Source organism: Podarcis liolepis (genome assembly GCF_965112155.1).
Source record: "Podarcis liolepis genome assembly, chromosome: 5".
Classification (NCBI taxonomy): Eukaryota; Metazoa; Chordata; class Lepidosauria; order Squamata; family Lacertidae; genus Podarcis; species Podarcis liolepis.
In genome coordinates this window covers 30429060-30454447 of record NC_139556.1, presented here as the reverse complement: position 1 = coordinate 30454447, position 25388 = coordinate 30429060, and the positions used below count along the sequence as shown (strand labels likewise).

The 25388-nt window shown below is 38.9% G+C and overlaps 1 protein-coding gene across 7 annotated transcripts in view; it reads left to right on the top strand.

Annotated features, from left to right (window-relative positions):
- JMJD1C (jumonji domain containing 1C) overlaps nucleotides 1-25388 on the top strand; it is a 119539-nt gene that overhangs the window by 56110 nt on the left and 38041 nt on the right. For 5 of the 7 annotated variants that reach the window (XM_083502276.1, XM_083502277.1, XM_083502274.1 and 2 more), the window contains one exon: nucleotides 6287-6400. Coding sequence is in view for 2 of the 7 variants with exons in the window: in XM_083502274.1 (XP_083358400.1) it covers nucleotides 6287-6400 (114 nt within the window). In the remaining 5 variants the exon portion in view is untranslated. Of the gene's footprint in view, nucleotides 1-63; nucleotides 271-6286; nucleotides 6401-25388 lie in introns of those variants that run through there. The other 2 variants (XM_083502279.1, XM_083502278.1) reach the window with 2 other exon arrangements.

Genomic DNA, 25388 nt, shown 5'->3' with positions numbered 1-25388 from the left:
TGACTCCATCACCACCTGTGACGGGGGATTAGTTACAGTTCACAGAGCACCGCCTCTTCCCTTCTTTCAACATGTCGTAAGCAGAGGGATAGCTTCTCCTTTCCGTGTCTGCTCGGCTGTAAGGCAGTGTATGTGCAGACGAAAAAGTATTGTTCCAGACATTTTCTCTCCTATGGACTGCTAGCTGACGGTTCCTTTGTATCTTTGAAGACTGCTTTGTTATGTAAGCGACCTTGGCAGAAATTATCATGACCCAGATCTGGGAACGCAGTAAGTGCTTCAGTTGCAGGATTTCTTAGTCGTTAACACACACATTGCTGATGACAAAGAGAGCTGTAATCTGCTCAGCCAAGCCTAGGTTCTTGGGGTGGGGGAGGTGGGGAGAGACTCTAATTTGTGTAATTGTAAGGTTAGATTTTGTTCCCTGTACATATATTTGTGTTGAATTCTATATTGCGACGAGCACTAGAAATCGCTTACTTGCTGGCTGGCATGTCTTGTGAAAATTTTAAATATTAATGAAAGGTACTTTGAAGTAAAATAAGGTTAGCGTTGTAGCTCTCCATATATTATGAATGATTTCTAAATCTTGCCTTATATTAATAAAAGCTACTTAAAAGTTCTGTCAACAGTGTATGCCTTTGGATATTTAAAGAAAAATATAGCAAAAATGTGTCAAACCTCATTCCCTGCTTCCTCATCTTTGAAAAACTTGTAATTATTTTGTTTCCAGTGGTTTCAGCATTTGATAGGATACAAATCTAGGATCTAAACCTTGTTTCCTAGCTTTCTCAAGTGCCTAAATTATTCTTAATTTGAATTCTAGCAAGTTTGAATAAGAAATGTATAAAAAAATCTGTAGTAAATATCTACTTGAACTACAAAACATCACAAAATAATTAAGAACAGTTCTAAGATTATTTCTGAAAGGACTGGTAGACGACGCAGAATGATACAACACCTCCTGCAATTAAGTAAATATATTTCCTGCTGCAGACAGGAAATCGAAATGGTTGTGTGTGTGTGTGTGTGTGTCAGGAGTTGGGAGTGGAGAGATTGAGCAGCTGAATTCTGTGTTAGGAACTCTTGCTTTTTTAAAGTCTTTCAGAGAAGGATCGGCTGGTCTGTTTTTTCTCATATGAATGGAATTTAGTTCTGCATGGAGACCCAAACAAGACTGTTGTTCTGAGTGTCAGTATAAAAAGGAGGTTGTAATAGTAATATAGATATCTTCATCCTACTAGCAGAAATTTCCTTTCTCTCGCTTCCCCTTTATTATTACTTTTGCAAAGATAGTTGTTTCTAAATTGTCCCTTGTTTTTAACATGGCATTTTGCAGTAGGGCTAAAAATAGTCTGTAGCCCAATCTGGTTCACAGTATCTTTGACAACAGCTTCCTAAGGCAATGAAAGTAACTTGTAGAATGATAGATGTTTGTTTTTATTAATATCATTTTATTGATTTAAAGAATCCAGAGACAGAAGAAGCAAAAATATAAATTTATGGTAGACCTGTATAGGTCATTATTTACTTGGGTTCACAGAGGTCTGTTTCTTTTAATGCAGCATGCATCATAGGTGAAAAATGAGCATATGGGGTGCCACTTAAAACATGGCCTATTCCGATCCTGAATTGGAAAAGGAGGCACTGTATAGCTACTACATAAAATCCATGCTAACAGTATGCCATAACCTTTACATATAAAGTGATACTTGTGTTTTGATTTATTTCTGTTTTTATAGTTAAGCCAGTTCATAAACAACCATGGTTTCCCCACGTATACATTGAATGTATGAAAATGCACCCTAAAAACTAGGGCAATGAGAAGCAAGCTTGGGCATGATTGTTTTGGTAATTACACCTAAACATCCCATAAATTTAATTTCTACTTTAGCCAGCACTACTAGTTGCTTAACATTACTCTCAGAACCCTTTGACCTTTGCAAGGAAAGGAGGGTGAGGGAGGTCACGTCTTCTAAAGAATGTGTTTTTCACATTAGTAAATGACTTAAATCTCATGGGAAAGGCAAACCACCTGATTAGCTTGAGTAATATTCTCATATTATTATAATGAACTGCCTGAGTTTCCTGTCAGTTTTCTACCTTGTACACCTCCCATTTCTAAAAAATGCTACCTACAGATCTAATGGTTAAATATTATTAGATACTTGTTGCAGCTCACCTGGAATGTTTTAGAAGCTAGAAGCAAATAATGAGGCTTTAAACATTTTTTAAATAATGAATTTTAAAACCATTGATGCTTACACATAGATAAATAAGCATCCCCTTCCTTAATTGGCTGGCTCTGGGGGAGGTCAGAATAGAATACAGGTAACACACATCTTCCGCTTACTTTACTCATACGATCACAGCTTTGCACGGTGGGGAAGGAAAATAAATAAATAAATGGAGAGAGGAGGAAACCCACCCTCCATTTATTTACCCCACCCATGCACAGCTGTGATTGTGGGCCTTCATGGCTTTGGGTAGGCACCAGGAGGCAGCATGTCAAGAGTCCTCACATCACCTTTCCAAAGCCAGGTAAGCAGCCCCGGGGGGGGGGGGCTGAATGTGTTTTTGGACCCCTGGGACCAAACACTCGCTTAAGATGAGAGTTACCTGTGTTGAAAAACAGTGCAGCTTTGTGAGGATCATGAAATATCAGTTTTTAGTGAGGGATATCTTACACAAGTTCTACAGACAGGAGTAACTGATGTGAAAAGGGAATGGAGGAACCTTGGAGGCTATGAGACAGTAGGACATGGAATCAATAGGAAAGGGAGACCAGAGTGGATGAGCAGATGGTACTTTAGGTGGCTTGAATTTTGCCTACTAATTTAGTTACTAGCAGGTCTTTAGGTTTTTTTTTAATTGGCACACAAAGTTTCCATTAATAAGAAGCTTTAAGAAGATTGCCAAGTTATTCCAGGCAGTAGTATATATATGAATTAAACAACTACACCATATAAGGCAAATACCTTTGAAATGAAGTCAGCCTTGGGAAACAGAGTTTGGTACTTAAGTACGATAAAATAGTAGTAATGCAGATTTTATCAAGTGCAGCACACTAACCAAAATATTATTTATTGATCTGTATGTTGATATTGTTTCCAGTGACAATTAGCTTTAACTGCCCACAAACCTAAAAGTTGTCAGTTCCCCATTTATCCAAGGAAAATTATGAAGTTTTGAAGTACGTAATTGAAAGGCCTTCAAAACCTTTTTGTTTTTAACACAGCAAATGTGCTAGAATTAAAGAAAACAATGATTAATTTCCTCTTACCTTTTTCGCCTTTCGTATCTGGACACCAGCTCAATTGAGCAATTAAAGAAAAAGTTGGAAGCACACTGCTATTTAATACTGTTTGGAAGGGGTGTCCTTGTAATAGTGTTGCCTCAAGGACTTCTGGTTGGAAATGTTTGTTTTTTCCTACTTTTTTTTAATCAGGCTGAGCCATTCTACCTTTTATAGGGCCATCTACTGAGAACAGAATGCCTTCCCAAGAGCAGTGTAAGGAGTTTATTTGGCCCACAGCCTGCAGATTTTGTGTCCTTGTGGGGGTTTCCATGGTAACATTTCAAAATTGTTACTGTTGTTTATCTTTGCATCCATTCTGTGTCTGGAAGCTGGATGTGAATTATTGTGGTGTATGAGGTGGGGAAAGCAGCTGAGCACAAGGAACATTTTTAACTGCTAGACTCATTTCTGACTATTAAGTTAGCAAACAGGAGTTCTCCTCTACCTTCTTAAATTGATTTTGTTTGTTTGTTTGTTTGTTTGTTTGTTTGTTTAAACAAGTGTTTTAAACTGCTTGTGGAATTCTAAAATAGGTATACCTAGCCAGCTAAAGAATTGATACAAATGCCCATGACCCTCCTTTAATGTCAAAAAATATATATCTTAGTTGACATCTGCCAGGATTATGCTAACGCTATTCAGATTAGCAACTATGAAATTACTGTTCTATGGGAAAGCACATTCATGTTGATAAAATGTATATGTAACATGATGGCATGTACATAAAGCCTTCCAACATATGTTACTTGCGTCTTCTGTGATGCATGTGCACATTTTTATTTATAGATTCAGGTAGGTAGCCATTTTGGTCTGACATGGTCAAAATATATCAAAAAATCTGAAGAAATGTTCATGCACACGAAAGCTTATACCAAGAACAAACTTAGTTGGTCTCTAAGGTGCTACTGCAATTTTTAATATATTTTTATATATTTTATTTAATTTTATAAATTTTTATACTGTCCTTCATCTGGACATCACAGGGCAATTCACAGCATCAAAATACAAAATGAAAACACAAAACACATAATAAAACAAAAGCAAATGCACAAAAGGCTAAGTTAATTGGGAGCTCCTCCTAGCTGCTTGAAAAGTATTTTTCCAACTCCTTGGCCTACAAGAAATACTTGTACTTTTCAGGATATGTGGAGCCTGGTGTTATCTTACTGTATGCTCAAGTTTTCTTCTCATCAGTCAAACCAATTTGTGCTTGGGGCCATTTGTTGTCATGTAGTGATACGAAGCCTAGTTGTTACATAGTATTGTACTCCATGAGTGGTGTATATGGCTAAAGGATGCCAGAGTTCACGGGAAGCTATTGTTCATATACATAGTCAGGGCAAGTGATTCTACATAAGCTTACTCTGGTGGCCCAGTGGCGTGAGAAGCCTAGAAAATAAACTGATGGAACAAAAAGGTTCCCTGAGTCTGTCTTAGTTTGTCTCTTAACTAATGACAGATCTTCCATCTCTCTTCTGTTCCTCAAAATCAAGAAGTGTTTTCTTTCTGGAACAGAAATGCTGTTACATTAGCAAAGAAATGATAAATGATAACTGAAATGGGCAGCATTGAAGGCCATAGTATAAACCTAATACATGCTAGTTGTATATTCTAGTTGAATGTAATAAACATACCTTTAATTTGCCTGTCATTATCTTGAACATGATCTCTGATCCCCATGTTCTAGTCCATTTGTAAGTTCTACTTCCTTTGTTGCAACCCTATTGTGTAGTTGAACACCACATCTAAATATTACTGGGTATCTTTCACAGTTTTTTTTTAAAAAAAACAACAGTTGGGAGCTGATGGGCTGTTCGTGTTCACAGCCATATCTAGCCTGTACTATTTGAAACCAAGGGAGGAAACCTAGGCAGCAATGGCATTTTCATTCTCCCCCTCAGGCAGGAAAAACACAACAGAAAACAAGAAAGACCTTCTTTTGTTCCTTCTGTTTGCTTACCATCTTGTATCTGCGTCTGTATTTCCCATGTCGCTTGGAGAAATGGTACAGCTTGTAAAACTGAGCTCCAGGCCACCAGTCCAAACCACCAAGCTTTATATTCCACTCAGCAAAGGTGGCTTTACCTCTGTAACCAAACTCTCTTCATCACCATGCTCCTTCTTAGGAAACCCCCTTGAGAGACACTGTTCATGTTTTCTATAGAAACCTGGCGCGTGCACACGTCCCCCCAACAGTGTGCCAAATCAAAATAAGGATGGAGCCATTGAGATTCTGAGTGAATTGCAGAGGGCTGATGTGGTGCCCATACTCTACATTTCTCATCATCGTAGCTAAGGAAACTCCTTATATTGGGTTCCTTTATCATTTCACAAACTTTGGCCCAAAAGATTCCACAATGGTCAGTCTTGTTTCCTGTTTTGTAATTTAGAAGTTGCCACCTTCCTGCTCAGACTGCCCTAAAGTTGTTATTCAGTCTGTCCCATCTGTTGTGGGCAGATGAAGGAATTTTATGGTGGGTTAAGCCTATTTTTGTCACCTCTGCAGCCTCTTGTGCATGTGTTCTCTTTTTATAGGCTTCTTTTCGCTGCTTGTATGTGCTGAAAACACAGAAACTATCAAATCTAGCAATTTGTTGATGACACAGTACATTGTGGCAGAGTGGGCATGGTGATAGACTGCCAGAAGCACATATTGGGGAGAGGAAAAGAGATTATATGGTGGAAAATGCACAGATATGGGGAACAGAAGCTTGTCTTCAACCGTTTTCTATTAGCAATTTCATTCTGTGATGCTAGTCTGCCCTGTTTTTGGAATGAGATTGAAAATCTTCCCCAAAAAATAATACATGAAGTATATTACTGTTTAAAAGGGGGGCATGTAATTATTGATCTAAATAATTATTCAAATACTATTATATATCCAAGTAGCTGATAAGTTTATTTTTATAGTTATTGAACAAAATTTAAAAATAGAATGCTTTGATCTTTAGAAAGCATAATGTTTAAATGCTTCTATTTTGTCCACAGACGTTCAAACCATTGGTTGGGAAAAGTTTGTACAATTCTATCACTGCAGTTGAATTTCTTGTGGACAAACAGCTGGATTTTGTAGCGGAAGATAGTGCCTTTCAGCCCTATCAGGTAAGGAAAACAGTTGTTACTAAAACTAACATATCTGGCTAAATTGAATTGCATATAGTTGTTCTTCTAATTTGATATTGAGCAGCTATCTGTGATACTTCTGCTCTCTGAATGGTCTTCTCTTAGGACCTGGTGGCATATCTGGGGAAGATTTTAATGATATACTGGAAAAAAGCAGCAGTTTAGTATTAGGAATAATTCATTATCCTAAAGCTATTCTCTGGTCGCAGTCTTAGCTTTATAACAGGGATGTCCAAGAGGTCAATTGCAACCTACTTTCTATGGCTGGGTCCCTTTCCTTAGTGTTGGTAAAATAGAATCCGGCCCCACCCCCTCGCCCCACCCTCCATTGTTGCACAATCTGCAGAATGTTTGTTTCCCCAGCGATCCGATCCATTGATGAGTGGCTTTTCTCCTCTGTCCCTAGAGCTTAGGCTTGAATTCTCAAAAATCGGGGCCTCCTCCCTAAAAAAAAAGCTCAACAACTTTGAGGGGGTAGATCACTGCCAGATTTTAATTATGTGAGTAGATCGCAGTCTCTTGGGAGTTGGCCACCCCGGCTTTATAAAATACATTTGACATTATTCTTGGTCATTTGTTGATAAAAATTAAGCTTATTTCTCTTTGTGTTAATCACCATGGTGTCAGTGGATTGAGGCTGCAGCCTCAAAACTATTTTGGAACTGTCCCATTTAAGGACAGCAGGATGGTTGATTTGTGATTCTTTTGCTTCTGCAGTATTAGTATATTTTTCAGTAATTGGTTGGGATATTTGTCTACTTGAAAGCAAAAGCAGTATTTTTGGCAACAGGGTTCTTAGGATTTTAATTTTAAGAGGAATTGTGACATGAACCTGCTTCAAGAAAGCCTATTGCTTTAAGAATGCAATATATTTGGCTATCATAACTAGAAGCCATGTATGGGAAAGTGCTTTCAGCTCTTCTTAAATAAGGTTGCACTCTCCCGAAAGAGCAGACAGTTTGAAAATTTTATTGGACTCTATGCTAACCAAAAGGGAGGCTCAGATGATGGCAGTCTCCAGGAGTGTGTTTTACCAGCATCAGCTGGTGTGCCAACTGTGGCTCTATCTGGTGAGCTTTGTGCTAGCCACAGTAATTCCAGACTTGACTACTGTAACACACTCTTTCTGGGGCTGCCTTTTGATTGCTTTTCAGCTAGTTAAAAATTCAGCTACTCAAGTCTTGAAGGGAGCAAGGCAGGCAAATTCCGACTAAGCATCAGGAATAACTTTCTGACCATAAGAGCTGTTTGGCAGTGGAACAGAGACTCCCACAAGGGGTGGTGGACTCTCCTTTCTTGGAAGTTTTAAAGCAGAGGTTGGGTGGCCATCTGCCATTGCCATTGTGGGGGGTTGGACTTGATGACCCTCGGGATGCTTTCCAACTCCGCAGTTCTGTGATTCTATGGTTACTAGTGTGTTTCTGAGCCTAATTTAAAGTGCTGGTTCTAATTTTTAAAGCCTTGAATAGTTTGTGTCAGGATTATTTGAAGGACCACCTACACCAATATTAACCTGCCTTTATATTAAGATCAATGTGGGAGGCCCTCCTCATTTGCCCACCACCACTATCAGTGAAATTAGTAAACATGAAGGGCAGGAACTTTTCTGTGGCTGGCCCCACTACTCTGAAATTTGTGGCCACAAGATGTCCAGAAAGCTGCCACACACTGGTCCTTCAGGATGGCTTTAAATACCTGTTTGTTTCAAGTGATATATGCTTGCACAACTTTTTTGTTAGTTATGGTTCTGCTTTTAGCTGATGGCTTTGCTGAAATTGTGTCTTATATTCTGGACTGCATGTGTTACTGTTGTTAGCATTCCTAGCTTGTTGGTGTGGGTGTTTAGTAGAATGTAACTGGTGCTCCTGTTGAATCCTTGGCAGGTTTGTGGAATATGCAGAAAGCCCATAACATTGACATGATCGCCCTCTCCCACTTTATAGTGCCTATTTGGCTTCTTGGTATACCAAGAGAATTTAAGGAAAGTGTGTCCCTGTTAATTCTGCTTGATTTCTCGAGTGGCTTTTACCATCAACCATGGTATCTTTTTGGAATGGCTGTTTGAGCTTGTGGGGGGGGGGTTGGCCCTGTGTTGTAATGGTTCTGGTCCAATTTGGGTGGTCGTTTTCAGAGAATGGCACTTAGGGAATATTGTATGAAACCTTCAGTGTGGGGTTCTTCAATTTTATCCCCTATTCTGCTTAATATCAGCATGAAACAGGAGCGGGGGGGTCATACAGAATTTCGGAGCAAGTTGTCAGCAATATGCTCATGACATACAGTACTTTGTCTCCTTTATATCTGCAGATGTGGCAGTACTGAAATGATGTCCTGCCACAATAATAGACTGGGTTTTTAATATTTTGCATTCTCATTTTGCATTTATATTCTGTGAGCCACCCTGTATGTGATTTTCAGATGAGGGACAGTACAGTGGTACCTCGGGTTACATATGCTTCAGTTTACATACGCTTCAGGTTACATATTCCGCTAACCCAGAAATAGTATCTCGGGTTAAGAACTTTGCTTCAGGATGAGAACAGAAATCGCACAGCGGTGACACAGCAGCAGCGGGAGGCCCCATTAGCTAAAGTGGTGCTTCAGGTTAAGAACAGTTTCAGGTTAAGAACGGACCTCCGGAACGAATTAAGTACGTAACCAGAGGTACCACTGTATACAGATTTAATAAACAAACTGTCATTTGAGGCTCAAGTGGTCTCAATGGTGCAGAGTCCCTTCCATGAGCTTTAGTTGGTGGCCCAGCTGCACCCTATCTGGAGAGGGACAGCCTAAACCAATGGTGTCCAAACTTTTTTCAAGGAGGGCCAGATTTGATGAAGTGAAGGGCCATGAGGACCAAAGTTGTTAACCTTTTTTAGGGTTGAACTTGTGAAGCTTTTTTTAGGGTTTTACCCCAGGAAATAAAGTGCCACAGGGGCCAGATTAAACAGACCGGCCAGATTAAACAGACATGTTCTATGCAGGGCTGCCTTTGAAGATGGTTCAGAAACTACAGCTGGTGCAGAATTTGATTGCCAGATTGCTGACCAGTGTGAGAAATGTAAAACCAGAACATATAAAATTCTGGCAGAACCGTGCTGGCTACCAATTAGTTTCTGGGCTCAACTGAAAGTGCTAGTTTTGACCTACAAAGCCTTGTGCATTTTTGTATTCCTCTACCTCAAGGACCACCTCTCTCTATTTGAACAAACCTTGGGATCCTTCTCAGAGGTGATTCCCTGCGTATGTCATGCGCTCCCCAGGCATTGCCTGACTCCCATCACTAGCTATTTTTAGGTGCCAGGCAAAAACACTTATTTTCAGCCAGGCTTTTGGCCTTTAATAGAGCATTTAGACATTGTGTGGCCTCTTTTAGTGGGTAAGGTATGTTAGCCTGCTTTTTCATGTCCTTGTTGGCATCCATTTATCTTGAGAGACAATGCAGTCCGCCTTCAGGGGTGAAGTCAAACCGCTGCATTAGTAGCACCAAAGTGACATCTCCGGGGCGCAAGCCTGAGCAGTGGGTATGGAGGTTCTGCATTGCCAAGATTAAACAAAAAACCACTCTCAACCTCACTGATGAGCAATACATCTGGCACCAACCTGGTTGCAGGAGTTGCCAGAAGGAGGTGTGCAAGGCGCCAACCAACCATCTTAGGGACTCCGCTCCAGATTTGTGTAGGGTTTACTGCTTAGCCCTTTCTTTTCCTGAAGATATTTTTAGCTTTATATTGATTTTAATTTTGTATTATGCTGTAAGTCACTTTGAGATTGTATTAGCTTTTTTAAAAGCAACTAACAAGTCCAGTTAAATAATAAAATATTGTAGTGTATTTTTATTCTATTATTGTTGAAGCTGTAATTTAAGTCGTTACTATGTAAGCTGCCATAAGAGAATTTTTCTCAGAAAGGGGACCTATAAATATTTTTAAATAAATAAAAATAAATCATGTGAAGCATCTCATGACACATATTAAACAATCCTCTTTTAAATCCATGTGATTGTCTCACTGGGAAAGATTAACCATCTTTCCTCTTGTCAGGGTGATTCCTGGCTTTAATCAACTTTCTTGGTGTTTACTTGCCTACATACAGTATACACCAAGCCCCAGGCAGCCCTCCATTCTGCTGGTTTACTTCATCTGTTGTCACTTATCACCCTCCTAAAACATGGATTGTTTTCCCTGCGTTCTTTGTTATTCCCCTACTATCCTTAGACTCCCTGGGCACAAACTGTGTGACCCTGGGTTACCACAAAAATGCTTTTGCTATGTTAAATTGCTCAACATAGATTTAGGTAGACCATTAAAGGGTTGCATCTTCTTTCACTGGAAACACTCCTGTTCTTTTCTTCTCTCTCTCTCTCTCTCTCTCTCTCTCTCTCTCCCCTTTCTAGTCTTCTTTAATAAAACTTAAGTAATTTGACACTTGGGTTTGATTTGATTCCTATATCATACAGGAACTAGAATCTCTCTATGCAGCCTTGACTGTTTGGTTTATGGTCCAGGTTTTAAGTCAATGGGAGACAAGGAGAGGGAAGCAGGTTGATGCTGGCTGCTTGGTTGGTGGTCACTGTATTCCAAGTTACATTGTAAGTGATGGCTGTTGTAATGAGACCAAAAACATGCTCCTGGCCATCTGCTCTGCAGGGTCAGTGCCAATCCCTTAGGAAGAGGGCCAGGATGTGACTTGAATTGTTGCTGTTGTTGTATAATTTGAATTAATGTCATTATCAGGTGGTGTGATATAGCATGGGCATAGCCAGGGGTGGGGGTGGGGAGCTGCCTCTCTAAGTAAATAAATAATAATACCTAACTAACTAATGATTTGCATTGTAGATAACTTGATTCTACCCTTCCAAACATAAAGCCTGCCCCCCCAAAAATAAATCATGCCTATGCCCATGGTTTAATAATAATAATAATAATAATAATAATAATATAAGGGATATAAATTAAATTATTATTATTAAATTGATAATAAGCTGTCCAAAACAGTCCTATAAAAGTTCTTGGAACTGCGAGTTGCAGGTTATTTGAAGATGGTATATAGTTTCTGTGAGTGTTGTATCATTTCTATTCAAAAATATTTCCTTCAAATTTTGTATTGGACACTTCTATACTTAAATAGTAGTTTTTACAAACTTCATATAGCTGGTATTTTAATCTAAGTTGTTAATTTTAGAGAACACATTTCTTCAAAGCCTTAAGACCCATTCACATACAGCTTAATGGAGCATGTGGCTGGACAGCCAGGTTACAACTTCGTATACAATTCTAGATTTTTTTCATTATGCTACTTTAAAACCTCATTTAAAAAAAAAAGACTTTGTGGGGAGAAATGTCTGGAATTGCTTAGGAAACTCCACAAACACTTTGCCACATGCAGCAACCTCCATATGGCTGTGTTGCATATTTAAACTGGGCTTGAAACTTCGCATGAGGCATGTGCAATTTATCACCACCTGGATGTTTGTCTTTCTAGAAGAAAATAACTTTCTTACAACTTGATTTGTTGAAAAATGTAAGCAAATGTTTCTGGAAAGTCAGAAGTGGATATATGAGAGAATTTGTTGCATTTTACGCAACAGTATGTAAGCATTTTGCTTGGCAGTCATTTTAGCCTGTGTTTGGTTATATCTATATTATGGATAGTTATCAAGGAAGCTCCTAACAAGAAAACCTTTAGAGTTTAGTTTGAGGAAGTAAATCAGCAGTGTGGTGGTGTATGAGCTATTTCTTGCCATACACATTGCAGGCTTTGTAGGCAGTGGCTGTGTTTGGATGAGATGGGATAAATAGGTTGCCTTTATGCCAGTGAGTGATGGTCATGTGCACATGAGAGTCAGTACCATTGAACTCGAGGACTTTCTTTTGAGTAACAAGAGGAAGGAAAGATTGTGGTACGGATGAGAACACAACCTTGAGAGGGAAAGGGAGTAGGAAAGCAGTAAATGGGAACAGAGTAAAGAGATTTGATTTTCACTGTCCTTTTAACACCTCTGTTTTTATTCAGTTATTTTGATATGTATGCTGCTTCGATAAACTTGCTGTTTTTAGCTTTCTGTTTTGTATTTTGCCTTGTGTTCAATATTTAATTGTAAGCTGCCCCAATAATGTGCTTGATAGGAAGAGTATAAATCATAATAAGCGAGGCAATCAGGAATTAAAACAAAACAATGGTATAGGTGCAATTTATTCAGAACAAAAGGCAAAATTAATTGTGAATAATGTGATCACAGAAGAGTTTAAGATTGAAAAAGGGACACGACAAGGTTGCCCAATTTCTCCATTGCTTTTTATATCGGTCCTAGAGGTTTTGCTAAATATGATTAGAAAGGACCAAGAGGTTAAAGGTATACAGGTGGGAGCTAAACAGTATAAATTGAAAGCATTTGCTGATGATTTAGTATTGACTTTACAGGAGCCAGAACCTAGTACTAAAAGGGTATTGGAACTGATTCAAGAATTTGGACAGGTTGCAGGTTTCAAATTGAATAAGATGAAAACCAAGGTTCTAGAGAAAAATTTAACTATGAATGAGAGAGAGAAGTTTCAGGAGGAGACAGCACTAACATTGGTTAAAAAAGTGAAATACTTAGGGGTTAACATGACTGCTAAAAATGTGAACTTATTCAAGGATAATTATGAAAAATGTTGGACTGAAGTTAAAAAGGATTTAGAAGTATGGACAAATTTGAAGTTATCATTGTTAGGCCGAATTGCTGTGATAAAAATGAATGTGCTGCCAAGGATGTTATTTTTGTTCCAAACATTGCAAATTTTGGATAAGATGGATTGTTTCAAGAAGTGGCAGAAGGATATTTCTAGATTTGTTTGGCAAGGCAAGAAACCTCGAATAAAATTTAAGATATTAACGGATGCTAAAGAAAGAGGTGGATTTGCCCTGCCAGACCTTAAACTTTATTATGAATCAGCTGCTTTTTGTTGGCTGAGAGAATGGCTGCTTCTTGAAAATACGGAAATTGGAAACAGAATTGTTAGATCCAAAAACTAAGAATTTGTCAAGAATGTATAACTTGCTGTTGAAATGGAACACTCAGGATGAAACGGTGAAATCAGCTATGATTAAATGGACACAAGATGTTGGACATAACATAATGATGGCTGACTGGGAACGGTTATGGACCACAGATATGAAATTTACGGCATGTAATGCCTTAAGAGAAAATTTAATGAAAATGATTTATAGGTGGTACGTGACACCAGTTAAGCTTGAAAAAAATCTACCATTTGCCTGATAATAAATGTTGGAAATGTAATGAGACTGGAGGTACACTTTTTCACCTTTGGTGGACGTGCCCAAGGATTAAGGCATTCTGGGAAATGATTTATAATGAAATGAAAAAGGTATTTAAATATACCTTTCTTAAGAAACCGGAGGCCTTTCTCCTGGGCATGGTCGGCCAATTGGTGTTAAAGAAGGACAGAACTTTTTTTATGTATGCAACAACAGCAGCAAGAATACTCATCGCAAAATATTGGAAGACACAAGATTTACCCACCAGGGAAGAATGGCAGATGAAGTTGATGGACTACATGGAATTGGCGGAAATGACTGGCAGAATCCGAGACCAGGGAGAAGAGTCGGTGGAAGAAGACTGGAAAAAGTTTAAAGACTATTTACAGAAATACTGTAAAATTAATGAATGTTAGAAAAATGTTGGAATGAAGTTATATGGCTTTAGTAGAAATGTTATAAGGAATTAAGTATAAATAGATTAATAGAGCATTAAAGGGAAAAATAAGGTTAGAATGTGTTAAGATAATTATAGGATAGAAAACAGAGGAAGATGGAAAGGAATTGCTGAAACAATTAATAGAAGTGGAATACAAAAAGGGAGGTGTGAGGAGGTCGTGGAAATTAGTGAAAGAAAGATAAGATATTGAAATTGGATTGTGTTAAATGGTTTTTGTTTTGTTTTGTTAGATGTTTGTTAGTGTTTTGCAGTGGTTTTTTTTGTATTGTATTGTATTGTATGTTTTTTCTTTTTTGGTTTTTTGTAGTGTTGTGTTTAATTTGTTGGAAAACTAATAAATATTATTATTTTTTAAAAAGGAATTAAAACAAAACAACAACCCACAGAAGCAATAGTTGGATGGCCGCTTCTAGATAGCAGCTGAGGGAGAAGAGACAAAGGCCACTAGACTCTAAGCAGAGCTGTTGGCCAGCTTCCCATTTTCTGCTGCAGCCATACTATTGCTTCCTTGCATTTTGATATTCACATTGACCTGCCCCTAACTGTGAACTTGCTGGACTATTTTTTCTTTTGTGTAGTGTATTCCTCAGGAGTCTCTTCCAGCAGGGATGTGAGAAAAAGAAAAATTGGGCTTAAATTGGATTTTGTGTGAGGGTTGTTTTTTGGATTCATGTCCCCCCACCCCTTCACATCTGCTACAATCTTTGCTGACGTATTCTGTGAAGCTGATCTGCTTTCCTTAACATTTACTGAGGTAATACAGAAAAAAAGAAAGCCTATTGAAAGCAATTTCAAAAATTCTTCCTTTTGGTTGGAGAGGGGAGTGTTCTGCTGGTGAAACTACTGTTTTAAGTAAGTTTGCACTACACAAACTTGAGAAACCTGTGCGTGCATGCTGGTAGCAATGTCACCACCCAGATTCATTGCCCCTGTGACCTGCATATATTCTGTTTCTGGAGGTCATGAGGCAAAGAGAGCTATGTAGGACACTCACATTCCTACATATCATATTCACCTCTCCCCTAGCACTGTCCACTTGTTTTCAGGCTGATCTCTGTACTGTCAGGTCTAGAAATTTAAAGTTGTACAAATACTATATCCTGAGTTTTTATTTTACATTTGGAGTTTAAGGTAGTGTTCATGACAGGATTTTAAATGAAAAAACCTTAACTCATATTTATTGTATGCTTTTTAATGGAATTCTGTTCTTTACCTTTGGGCTAACTAAGAGGAACATAGCATTATGTACAGTCATTGGCATACCTACCGTTTGTTATGCAACATTTGAATGGCTGCAGTCACTACAGACTTTGACAGTTAAGGATTTTATTGTTATGGAACCTATCTCTCCTGTTTAACTGTGCTGCTTTTGCTAGGAATTGTTTTTCTAACTGTGCATAAACCGTTTTACTTGCTTTTAATTGTATGATAATATCTCTATAATTCTTCCTGAGACCTTACAGTGAAGAGGCGGTAAGAAATCTTGTATAAATAAGCAAATAGGCTTGTGGGCCAGAGCTTCCCTACCACTGATATACATGAAAAGAGGGAGGGGAAACTATGTAGACTGAGGAGCAGAGGATTAATTTCTTTCCCCACAATAGCCATCACCTAACCATCGCCTTGTCTTCTGGAGTTTTCCTCCCTTTTCTCTTGTTTCTTCATACATCGCCAGAACAGATATATCACTCTAAATTGCTTGATATGTAACTTTAGAGACACAGGATCATACAATTGTAGAGTTGGAAGGGACCCCAAGGGTCATCCAGTCCAACCCCCTGCAATGCAGGAATCTCAGCTAAAGTGTATCCAAGACAGATGGTCATCTGACTTCTGCTTAAAAACTTCCAATGAAGGAGAGTCCATCATGTGAACTTCACACATGTCTTCTTCTTTGATGATCACTCGTAGCTGAGTAAGATTGTCTTCCATAAACATGGTTTTAACAATGAGTCCGTAAGTGACTGTGGAGGCCAATTCTGGATCCACACGTCCTTCCACAGTGGGGACATTGGTTTTCAGGCAGGAGTTGATAGTGGTGTGGATTTGCCAAGCATGCCTTCTTTCTGGCACGTTTCTCCCTTACGTCCTGAGTTTGAGGTCTTCAATGCCCATGACACCTTTGGTAAAGGCTGTTCTCCAACTGGAGTGCTCGCAGGCCAGTGTTTCCTAGTTGTCAATGTTTATACTACATTTTTTTAGATTTGCCTTGAGACGGTCTTTAAACCTCTTTTGTTGACCACCAGCATTTCCATTTTTAAGTTGGGAACAGAGTAGTTGCTTTGGGAGACGATAATCAGGCATCTGCACAATATGATCAGTCCAACAAAGTTGATGTTGAAGAATCATTGCTTCAACACTGGTGATCTTTGCTTCTTTCAGTACACTGATATTAGTTTGCCTGTCTTCCGAAGTGATGTGTACAATTTTTCAGAGACACTGTTGATTGACTCTTTCGAGGAGTTGGAGATGCATGTTTCACAAGCATATAGTAAGGTTGGTAGTACAATAGCTTTGTAAACAAGCATTTTGGTTTCCCTGTGAATGTCCCGGTCCTCAAACACACTGCACTTCAATCGAAGCTGCACTTGCAGAGCTCATGTAAGAGGGGAATAAAAGCTGGTCAATATGTCCGGCATCACAAACAGTATATTTGGGAGGGAGTTTCTTTCACTGTAAAGAATATAACAATATTCTTTCAGTAAACAATATAAAATACAGTACAAAAACCTCCAGTAAAATAACCAGGGATATACACAGTTGGTTATTTATTCTGTTACCATGTAAACACATTTCTGTAACACCGATACTATTTCTAGTGCTTAAAGTACCATATTGGCCTGAATATAAGCCTCACTTTCCCCCCAAATTCCGACTTTGAAAAGTTAAAGTGTGGCTTATATTTGCGACCTTACGGTATTCAGCCAGGAGCGGGGGACAAAGAGCGGCCGCCCCGCATGTAGTCCCCCCCCTTCCCCAAGGCCAGGAAGGGGAAAGGCCGCTGGCAGCTTGAGAGTGCTCCCCACCCCCACCCAGCATGCAGCCAGGAGCAGTGAGGAATATTCAAGTATTTTTTATTTCCCCCCTCCAATTCTAAAGGTGCGGCTCACATTCAGGTGCGGCTTATATTTGGGTCAATACAGTAGTTGGGAAGTAGGCAAGCATAGTTGCTTTCTATATTATTTTGTATGGTTTTAAACACTGTTGATTAATCTCTGAGAATTTTTCAACAGCACTAACTGTAGAACTGTGACCTCTCCACCATTGTTTTATCAATGTTTGCTGAATCCCCCCCCCCCCCAGTCCCAGCTAAACCATTATGGGAGACATAATAGTGCTGTTAGTGCCTGGAGAAGCATAAGGAAGTATTGAGGTGACTTAATTTCCCATGATACAAAACCATGCCTTGGATCCATTGGATTACTATAATAAATTATATGTAGGTCTGCCAATGGTCAGATTAAGTGGGACCTGCTGCTTGATCATCTTTTACTGTTGAGAAATTTCCACTGGCTTTCCATTTCTTTCTGAATGGAATTCAAAGTGCTCATTTGTCCTGTAAAGCCCTAAATGACTTGGCACTGAAATATTTGAAGAACTGCCTTCTCTCAAATGAAGATATACTGAGATCCTCAGCTGAGGCCTTACTTTGAGTATTCCCACTTTCAAGGACCAATAGGTAATTATTGAAGGCGGATTATCTTCTGTAACAGTACTCCAGTTATGGAGCACCGTTCCTAACCATGTTTGCCTTGTGCCTATTCCACTATCCTATAGGCACCAGAGGAAAACAGTTTTGTGTCTTAAATTTTGCTTTGTGCTATGCTTGTAGTGTGATGTCTTTAATCTGGCACAGAGGCCATTAAATAGTGTTGCATTTTTGTATTTATAATGTTGTATTTGGAATTTTGTCCTTGATAGTATGTCTTTGTTCAGCTTTCCTTATGTTTGTTATTAATTTGTAAACTAGAGAAGAAAGAGCACAGGCCTATCCAAATTTGACCACCTTCCAAGTTCAATTTATTTCAGTGAGAATGAAATAATGCTTAACTCCGTGTTGAAATGAAATAGGACATAAAAGTGCTTAACATGGTTCATCCCTGTGAGAGAGAGACAGCATGTGTACATATTGTCAGCTAAATCTTAGTAATGAAAGTTCAAGATGTGAAAGTTGTAGATTAATTTAAAAGGTCAAAGTAGAATTGAATTTATTTTAGTCTAATGTGTGGAAATATGGTATACAGTAATTTTCAGGTAACTTTAATACTTCTGATGACAGACAGGAAGGGATTTAAAAATGAACAAACAATAAACATCAGGATGCAAATTCAGATCATTTAAATTATGGTGACTTTACTAGCCAACAATATAGTATTTGTTTTGATGATTATAAGCTATTGTTGTGTAGAAATTTGCCCCTTGATATATAAATACTTTTATAAATCAAGGGGCAAACTTCTGTACCTTGTAAACATCAAAACAGTAGCTTTACATCACCGTCTACAAGGTGGTAAGAGGTGGTATATAAATAACCACCTATTACAAGGTTATGTACAAGAAAAATACAACTGGATAATCCACAAAGCACTGTTAATTAATTCCTGGCATTAATTGTGAAATGTGATAGTTCCTCTGACCAGTAAATATTCACAATCATATATTTCCTAATTAGAATTCTTTCAAATGGTAATAAAATGGCTGAGATTCTCCCCAGCCCCAGGTGTGCAGCTGCTAGTACCACTGAGAATGGATTTGCTATATAGCAGCAGCACATAATCTGTTTTATCTAGGTCAGGGAGAATATTAACATTTTGTTTCTATGAAATCACAAAAATAGACCACGAAAATGTTTGGAGATGAAAATAGTAATCAGCAAAGCTGAGATCTGACTTGTGCCTTCTGTCCCCCCGCCCCCAAGGTACAGAAAAGAGTAGTCTCTTTTCCAGTAAGTCCCTGGCTATGTAACAGAATGGCAGACTATGTGATTGATGCAAGATGTGTGTGTTTAAACAAGGGGGGAAAATCAAGTATGTTTGAAGCCCAGGCCTCAATTATGTTTCTATGTTGCCTGTTAAATCAGTTAGTCATGCTTACCAGCATTATGCAGGACGTGTCATAGTTGATTCTGGAGTTGCTAAAGCAGCTGAACATTTGACTCCTAACAGCTTTGAATGTTTTCGGATATACTTTGATCAAAGTAATGAAAAGTGTTAAAATAGAATTTGGATGAGGAAATTGAAACTTAAAATATTGAAGTTAATACATCTTAGTTTAAGGTAATGAGGTCAATGTGGGGAGAGACAAGTGCTTGGAGGAAGGGGAGTGAGCCGTGCAAACATTTTGGCCAAACATCTGTGGCATCACGAGTATCTCAAGATGCACCCATGCCTTCTGTTGAGATTTATAAACATTGTGTGTTTTATGTGGCAAATAAGTTTGACTCCAGAATACGTACAGAATTGAATTATACACTTTCTCATGATGAAAGAGCTGGCGATAGTCAAGGACTGCATTTAGCAGTTCAAGTACTAGAAAGTGAAAGGTAATTGACAGTGTGGAAAGAAGAGGAAGTGTGTCTTAATGGTCAGTGCAAGTATACTGGAATGAAAATGTCTGGAAGCAAGACTTCTTTGAAGAGGATTGGTTTAGGCAGGGATTGGGAACCTCAAGTCCAGGGGTCAAATGCAGCACTCTGGGTCAAACTTGGGACTTTTCCTACTCCACATCCCTTTCCCTAGACCACACCCCTCACTAGTGCTGTTCCATTCCCCCCTGAAGTGCATTTGTCCGAGTGGAATGTGTCCTTGGACTGTGATAATTTGACTTTCTTGTTTGGATGTGAGATGGAGAGATGTGTTTATATGCATATACCTCTGGTTTTTGCAAGGGTGAAATATAGCCTTCTGTACAAAGGTAAGAGTTGCATCCATTACGCTGCCCATTTTTGCGTCTGGCCCTGCCCACTACTGTCTGGCTGAAAAAGGTTCCCTTCTCCTGGTTTAAGGATTTATGGTTTATGCAAAACAGTGGAGATTGCTTAGTAATAGGGACTGAGTAGAGTAGAGTAGTCTGTAGTCTTTCTACAGAATGTCTGGGGGTTTGTTTGCAGTCATAGGCACATTTCTCCCAGAACAGTTTACAGATCAAGTTGCACATATTCTTAAGTCACCTTAAAAACTTAAAACACCACAGTAAGCTCAGTATATTTCTCAGTATGGAACTATATGATGATTCAGCAGTCTTGGGCAGAAGGTGGTTGTGTAATTTGTGGCTAGCATGCAAGACTGAGTTAGCAACCTTTGTTCTACGGAAGCTTCCCCCTGATAGCAGCAACCTTTAATAAGTTTAAAGGTCTTTGCCTTCATCCCACACATGCAGAAGTGCTCTGCATGCTGGCTTCCCTGGAACTAATAAAAGAAAAGAAGAAAAGGGTCCCCAAAAGTATCAGAATAACAGAAGAGGTCACAGGAACTCTAACAAACAATGAAATTGGAAGGGACCCGGAAACGTAATAAAAGACGTCACTGAAAGGGTGGAACAGGGTGTTTCAAGTCCACACAATTTTACGCAAGTCTGCAATGACCCGGAACGTAACCCCTGTGCAAATTGGGGGTTGCACATGAGCGAGCGAGCAAGCGCACATACACGAGTTATAGCCACTGCTGTGTGACAATCATAACAATTTCCCAAAACACCTCAACTTGTTAGACATGATTTCATGGTCTGCATCCCATGTCTTACTTTGCCAGAACAGAAATGGAGAAATTTTGTCTGTTCACAAATCACGTTTTATACCAATTTCATTCTTTGTTTAGGGTTCCTGTGACCTTTTCTGTTCTCTGGAAACAAGCCACTAAGTCTATACTATTAGAAATCCATATTCTTAGCTTAGCAGTTTGCATTTGTGAACATCCTGGCTGGAGATACTAGTTTAAAAAAAAGAAAAGAGTGAGTTTGTTTGTTTTGCATGGCTAGAATGTAGCCTATTGCATAAGAGTCACCTCCATTACTGCACCCACTTTTATCTCTGATCCCCACTCATCGCTGCCATTTTGCTCCTGAAGGTTTCACTGGTAATTCCGCATAAAGGCAGTGGTGTCCAAACTTTTTTCAAAGAGGGCCAGATTTGATGAAGTGAAGGGCCGTGAGGGCCGACCAAAGGATTGAAGTTGTTGAGGTGTTGTTGTTTTTTAGGATTTTACCCCAGGAAATAAACTGCCGCAGGGGCAGGATTAAACTGACCAGCGGGCTGCATTAGGCCCCAAAGCGGACTGTGGCCATTGACCTGAAAAAGGTTCCCCACTCCTGGTTTAAGTTGTGTATATTTGTGTGACATTATTGATCCAAATTCCTCTGGAATTGCTTCTTTGACTTGCTCCTCATGTGCATGGCTTACCTTCCATTAGGCTGTAAATCAGGAACTGATCTATTAATTCTAGTCTTTTGTTTGCAGAGTAGGGTTGCTTTCCATCCTTTCTTTCTTCCAAGAAAAGGACTGGGACAGAGCTATTAACCTCATTGTTGCTTGAAAAGGACTAAGTGAACAAAAAGAAAAAATATCAACACTTCCTTTTCTAAACAGTTTTCATTTCAGTAGATTTAAAGCAAGTGTTAAGAATTGCAGCAGATTATTTGAGCCCAATGTAAGATGATGATGTTGAGGTAACCTGTAAGTTTTTTAAAAGAATGACATATAGAAAATAGTGCTTCTTTCTGAGAGATCTTTGCAGGACTTCACCATTGACTAAAATATCAAATGTCTCAAATAGTGCCACAAAACTGTATTTGATTTAAAATGTGTAATATATTGCAATTAAAATTATATCTTAGTGAATTTAGGTTGTTGAAAACAATTTTTTATATTTATCTTTGCTGCTGCTGTATATTGAAAACACTTGTCTTGAAAGCGATGGTACATTTTAAGGAATCTCATCTGTAGTAGTCTTGATTCCATTTCTTGTTTTAAATTGTCCCTCTCTAAGTATCTAGTGGGAGCTATGGTTAATTAGACCACAGATGGCAAGGACATGTGCTGCTGACCTCCATGAGAGCTGCAAAATCTTCTTATCTTTATTTTTGAAAAAGAATGCAGCTAAAATTAATGCTTAAAATGCATACCCTGTGTGCATTGAAACCAATAGTATGGCTACATCTAAGCAGGTACAGAGAAGATAGCAGTTTATGGAGTGTATAAAGAATTATCTTGATAGCCTGTATATCTCTCTCTCTCTCTCTCTCTCTCTCTCTCTCTCTCTCTCTCTCTCTCTCTCTCTGTGTGTGTGTGTGTGTGTTTTGTTTGGATCCCAAATCCTGATTCTGTTTTATGTTAGTGAGTTTGTTAACATTTTGGCTGTATGCACAGTGCACAAAATTATTCTGTTCTAGAATTAATTCTGTCAATTGGTCTTTCATATATATTTTTTGCATGTATATAAATACATCTCAGATTGAGATTATCAATGAACTTGGAATGTACAAGGGACTAGGATGAAAACAAGAGACTGTGGAGGTAAAAGGAAATGCTGTGAGAGTATGAGGTTTTATGTCCATTGGCCAATATGTTTGAAAGAGGGCTATTTAGTTTTGCAAGCTAATGAAGCTTTATTTAGCTCCAAACTTCTATTGCAGCCTGCACCAGCTGTTCAACTGCACTCATGTAAACGAGATTCTCAGGATATTTGCTTATTTGTTGCATTTGTATCCTATCTTTTGCTTCAAGGTGATGGTGTATGTGGTTCTCTTGTGTTGTGGGGATCCACAACAACCCTGGGAGGTAGGTTAGACTGAGAGGCAGTGACTGACCCGAGGCCTCCCAGTGAGCATCATGACTGAGTGCAGATTTGAACCCTGGTCTCTCCGGCCCCAGTCTGATACTCTTATCACTATACCACACTGGCTCACAACAGGATGTTGAATTCTGGGCCAGAAACTAAATTCCACGTTTATGTACTGATATTGCAGACAACATGGCACAGTCTCTGTTGAATTGCTTCAAGCTGAGTTAAGAATTTATCAAATAATAATACTGTTGCTCTTAGTGGACTAGCATACATAGGTTTCAATATATGATTCCTGTGTTGTTATTCTGCAGAATTGAGGGAAGCAAGTTTTTTTTTAAAGGACTATATAGTTAAAAATGTATTTAGCCACCATGTAAAGTGGTGAGTAACACCTATTGTAGTAGGAGCAGTGCTGTTGGGACTGGCCTTCTGGCAAGGCCTCTGATCCCTCACTCTTTTCCCCACTCTCACTATTTTGGTACTTTTGCTGGTGGTTGCATGAAACACCTCTAGGACATAGATAATGTTAGTACTGATTGTGGTTTGCTGCATATTTACTACCTTCCACTGGAATGCCACCAGAACCTGTAACGTTGGCTGCATCTGCATCCTTCTCTCTTTCAATACATCAAAATATTGGAATTTATTCACCTCAAGTACTAGGAGTCTTAATTGATGCAGTATTTTTCCTATTGGGAAGAGATAAGGCACTTGTAAAAAGAATACAAAATTCATTGGAGCCAAAGTAGGAGCCTAACCTTCCAGAGGGCTATGTAGAACTAACTGAGAAGCAATTTGTTTCGCATTCTCAAATTTGTGGAGCTCAGGAAACATAATGGTCTCATCTTTAATACTTGCAGTTTAGTAGGGTTCAGGTTTTAATTTGCCATCAAAGAAGATGTCATGTGCCCATAGTGATCACCAGTAAGTTTGCATCTTTATAATGAGTCTCACAGTCCTGGACAATATCTTTATGTTCCAAACTCTCATGTTCTGTACTGGCATAGCAGCTTCTCAGAGAGTAGAGACATTATACTCAAACTTTTTTTTACAGTAATTGCAACAGTTGTAGTTTACAACTTGTGTTAAATTCACTACATGTGCCAATGGAACGTTGGCTGACATCTAAAGACTTGTTGAGGTTCATGCTTTGTGCTAGAGGAATTTATGACTACTTTATAAACAAAGTACCCCCCCATGCCATAGCACAAGTGACTTTTGACATTCTCCTTGGTTTCAAAAGCAATTTTTCGTGTGACCTGAGGAACTTCTGTTTAGGAAACACAACTCCCAAAGATCCATTGAACTCATAGAAACTAATTCACAGTTCTTTGGATTATGGTTGATGTAATTGGTAACCTATAGTTATAAACATAGCCTGGGACCCTCATTGTAGGACTACCTTTCCTACATGGATTCATTCACAAACTGAGGTCTAATTACAATAAGCACTAGATAAGATTGAAATACTGTTCTTAACGGATCACTTGATCCAAAGATAGGTGTACAGCTTGTACCATGTGGGGTTGTAGTCTACCTGAAGATAGAGGCTCATCGATTTGGGGTGCTCCTTGATGCCATTTATGGTGATTTACAAATTCATTTTACTAGTTTTGGCTGGTGTACAAGTCATGCTCTTTGCTGGAACATAAGAACCTGCCTGTAGCCATTTATGTTTTACTAACTTCCAGAGTGGATCACTGTAATGCATCCTACTTGGAGCTCATTGAAAAGCAGTTGGAAACTTTAGCTGGTTGCGGGGGGGGGGGGGGGTGTTAGTGACATAGAATATTATTTCACCAAAGCCAAAGACCTGGTTAAAGAGAACCATTTTTGCCTGGCACCTAAATATATGTAATGAAGGCACCAGGTGAGAATGTTACATGTGACCCCAATCTCTGATCAGTGTAAGCTTCCAGGGGTTCCTGGTGTACAGGGTCTATGTTTCCTTTTGGACAATGAGCCACAGCGGAGTCTGTGGTGTCTTTATGATATGTGGTTTATTTACACATATATACAACCTGAGTCTAGATGAAGAGAGTTCAGCACAATCACATTTCTAGAGGATCTCTTCTCTCATAGGCGCAGCATCATTTGGGTCCCAAAGACATAAATCAGCCATTTTCTCTTTTACAGCCTGTCACAGTCAACCCACATGGTGTTCTCTGTTCCCCTTCTTGCTATTTGCTGCTAGCAAACTCCAAGGGATTTTCCTCCCACCCATATCCAGCAAATTGAAATCCCAACCTAAACCCTTTTGTGTCTGCACACATACAGCTGGAGGAGGGGCCCCACCCCTTATCACCTGGAAGAGAGTAACTATTTTGTTAATAACTCATTATCTTTCTTCTGTTCTACATGATGGCTCTTCTGCCAGATGATTTCCTGATCAGAAAAAAAAACTAGTTAAGACTGCTAAATCCAACATCTGACACCTTGGTTAAATTCAAGCATTTACTAAATCTAG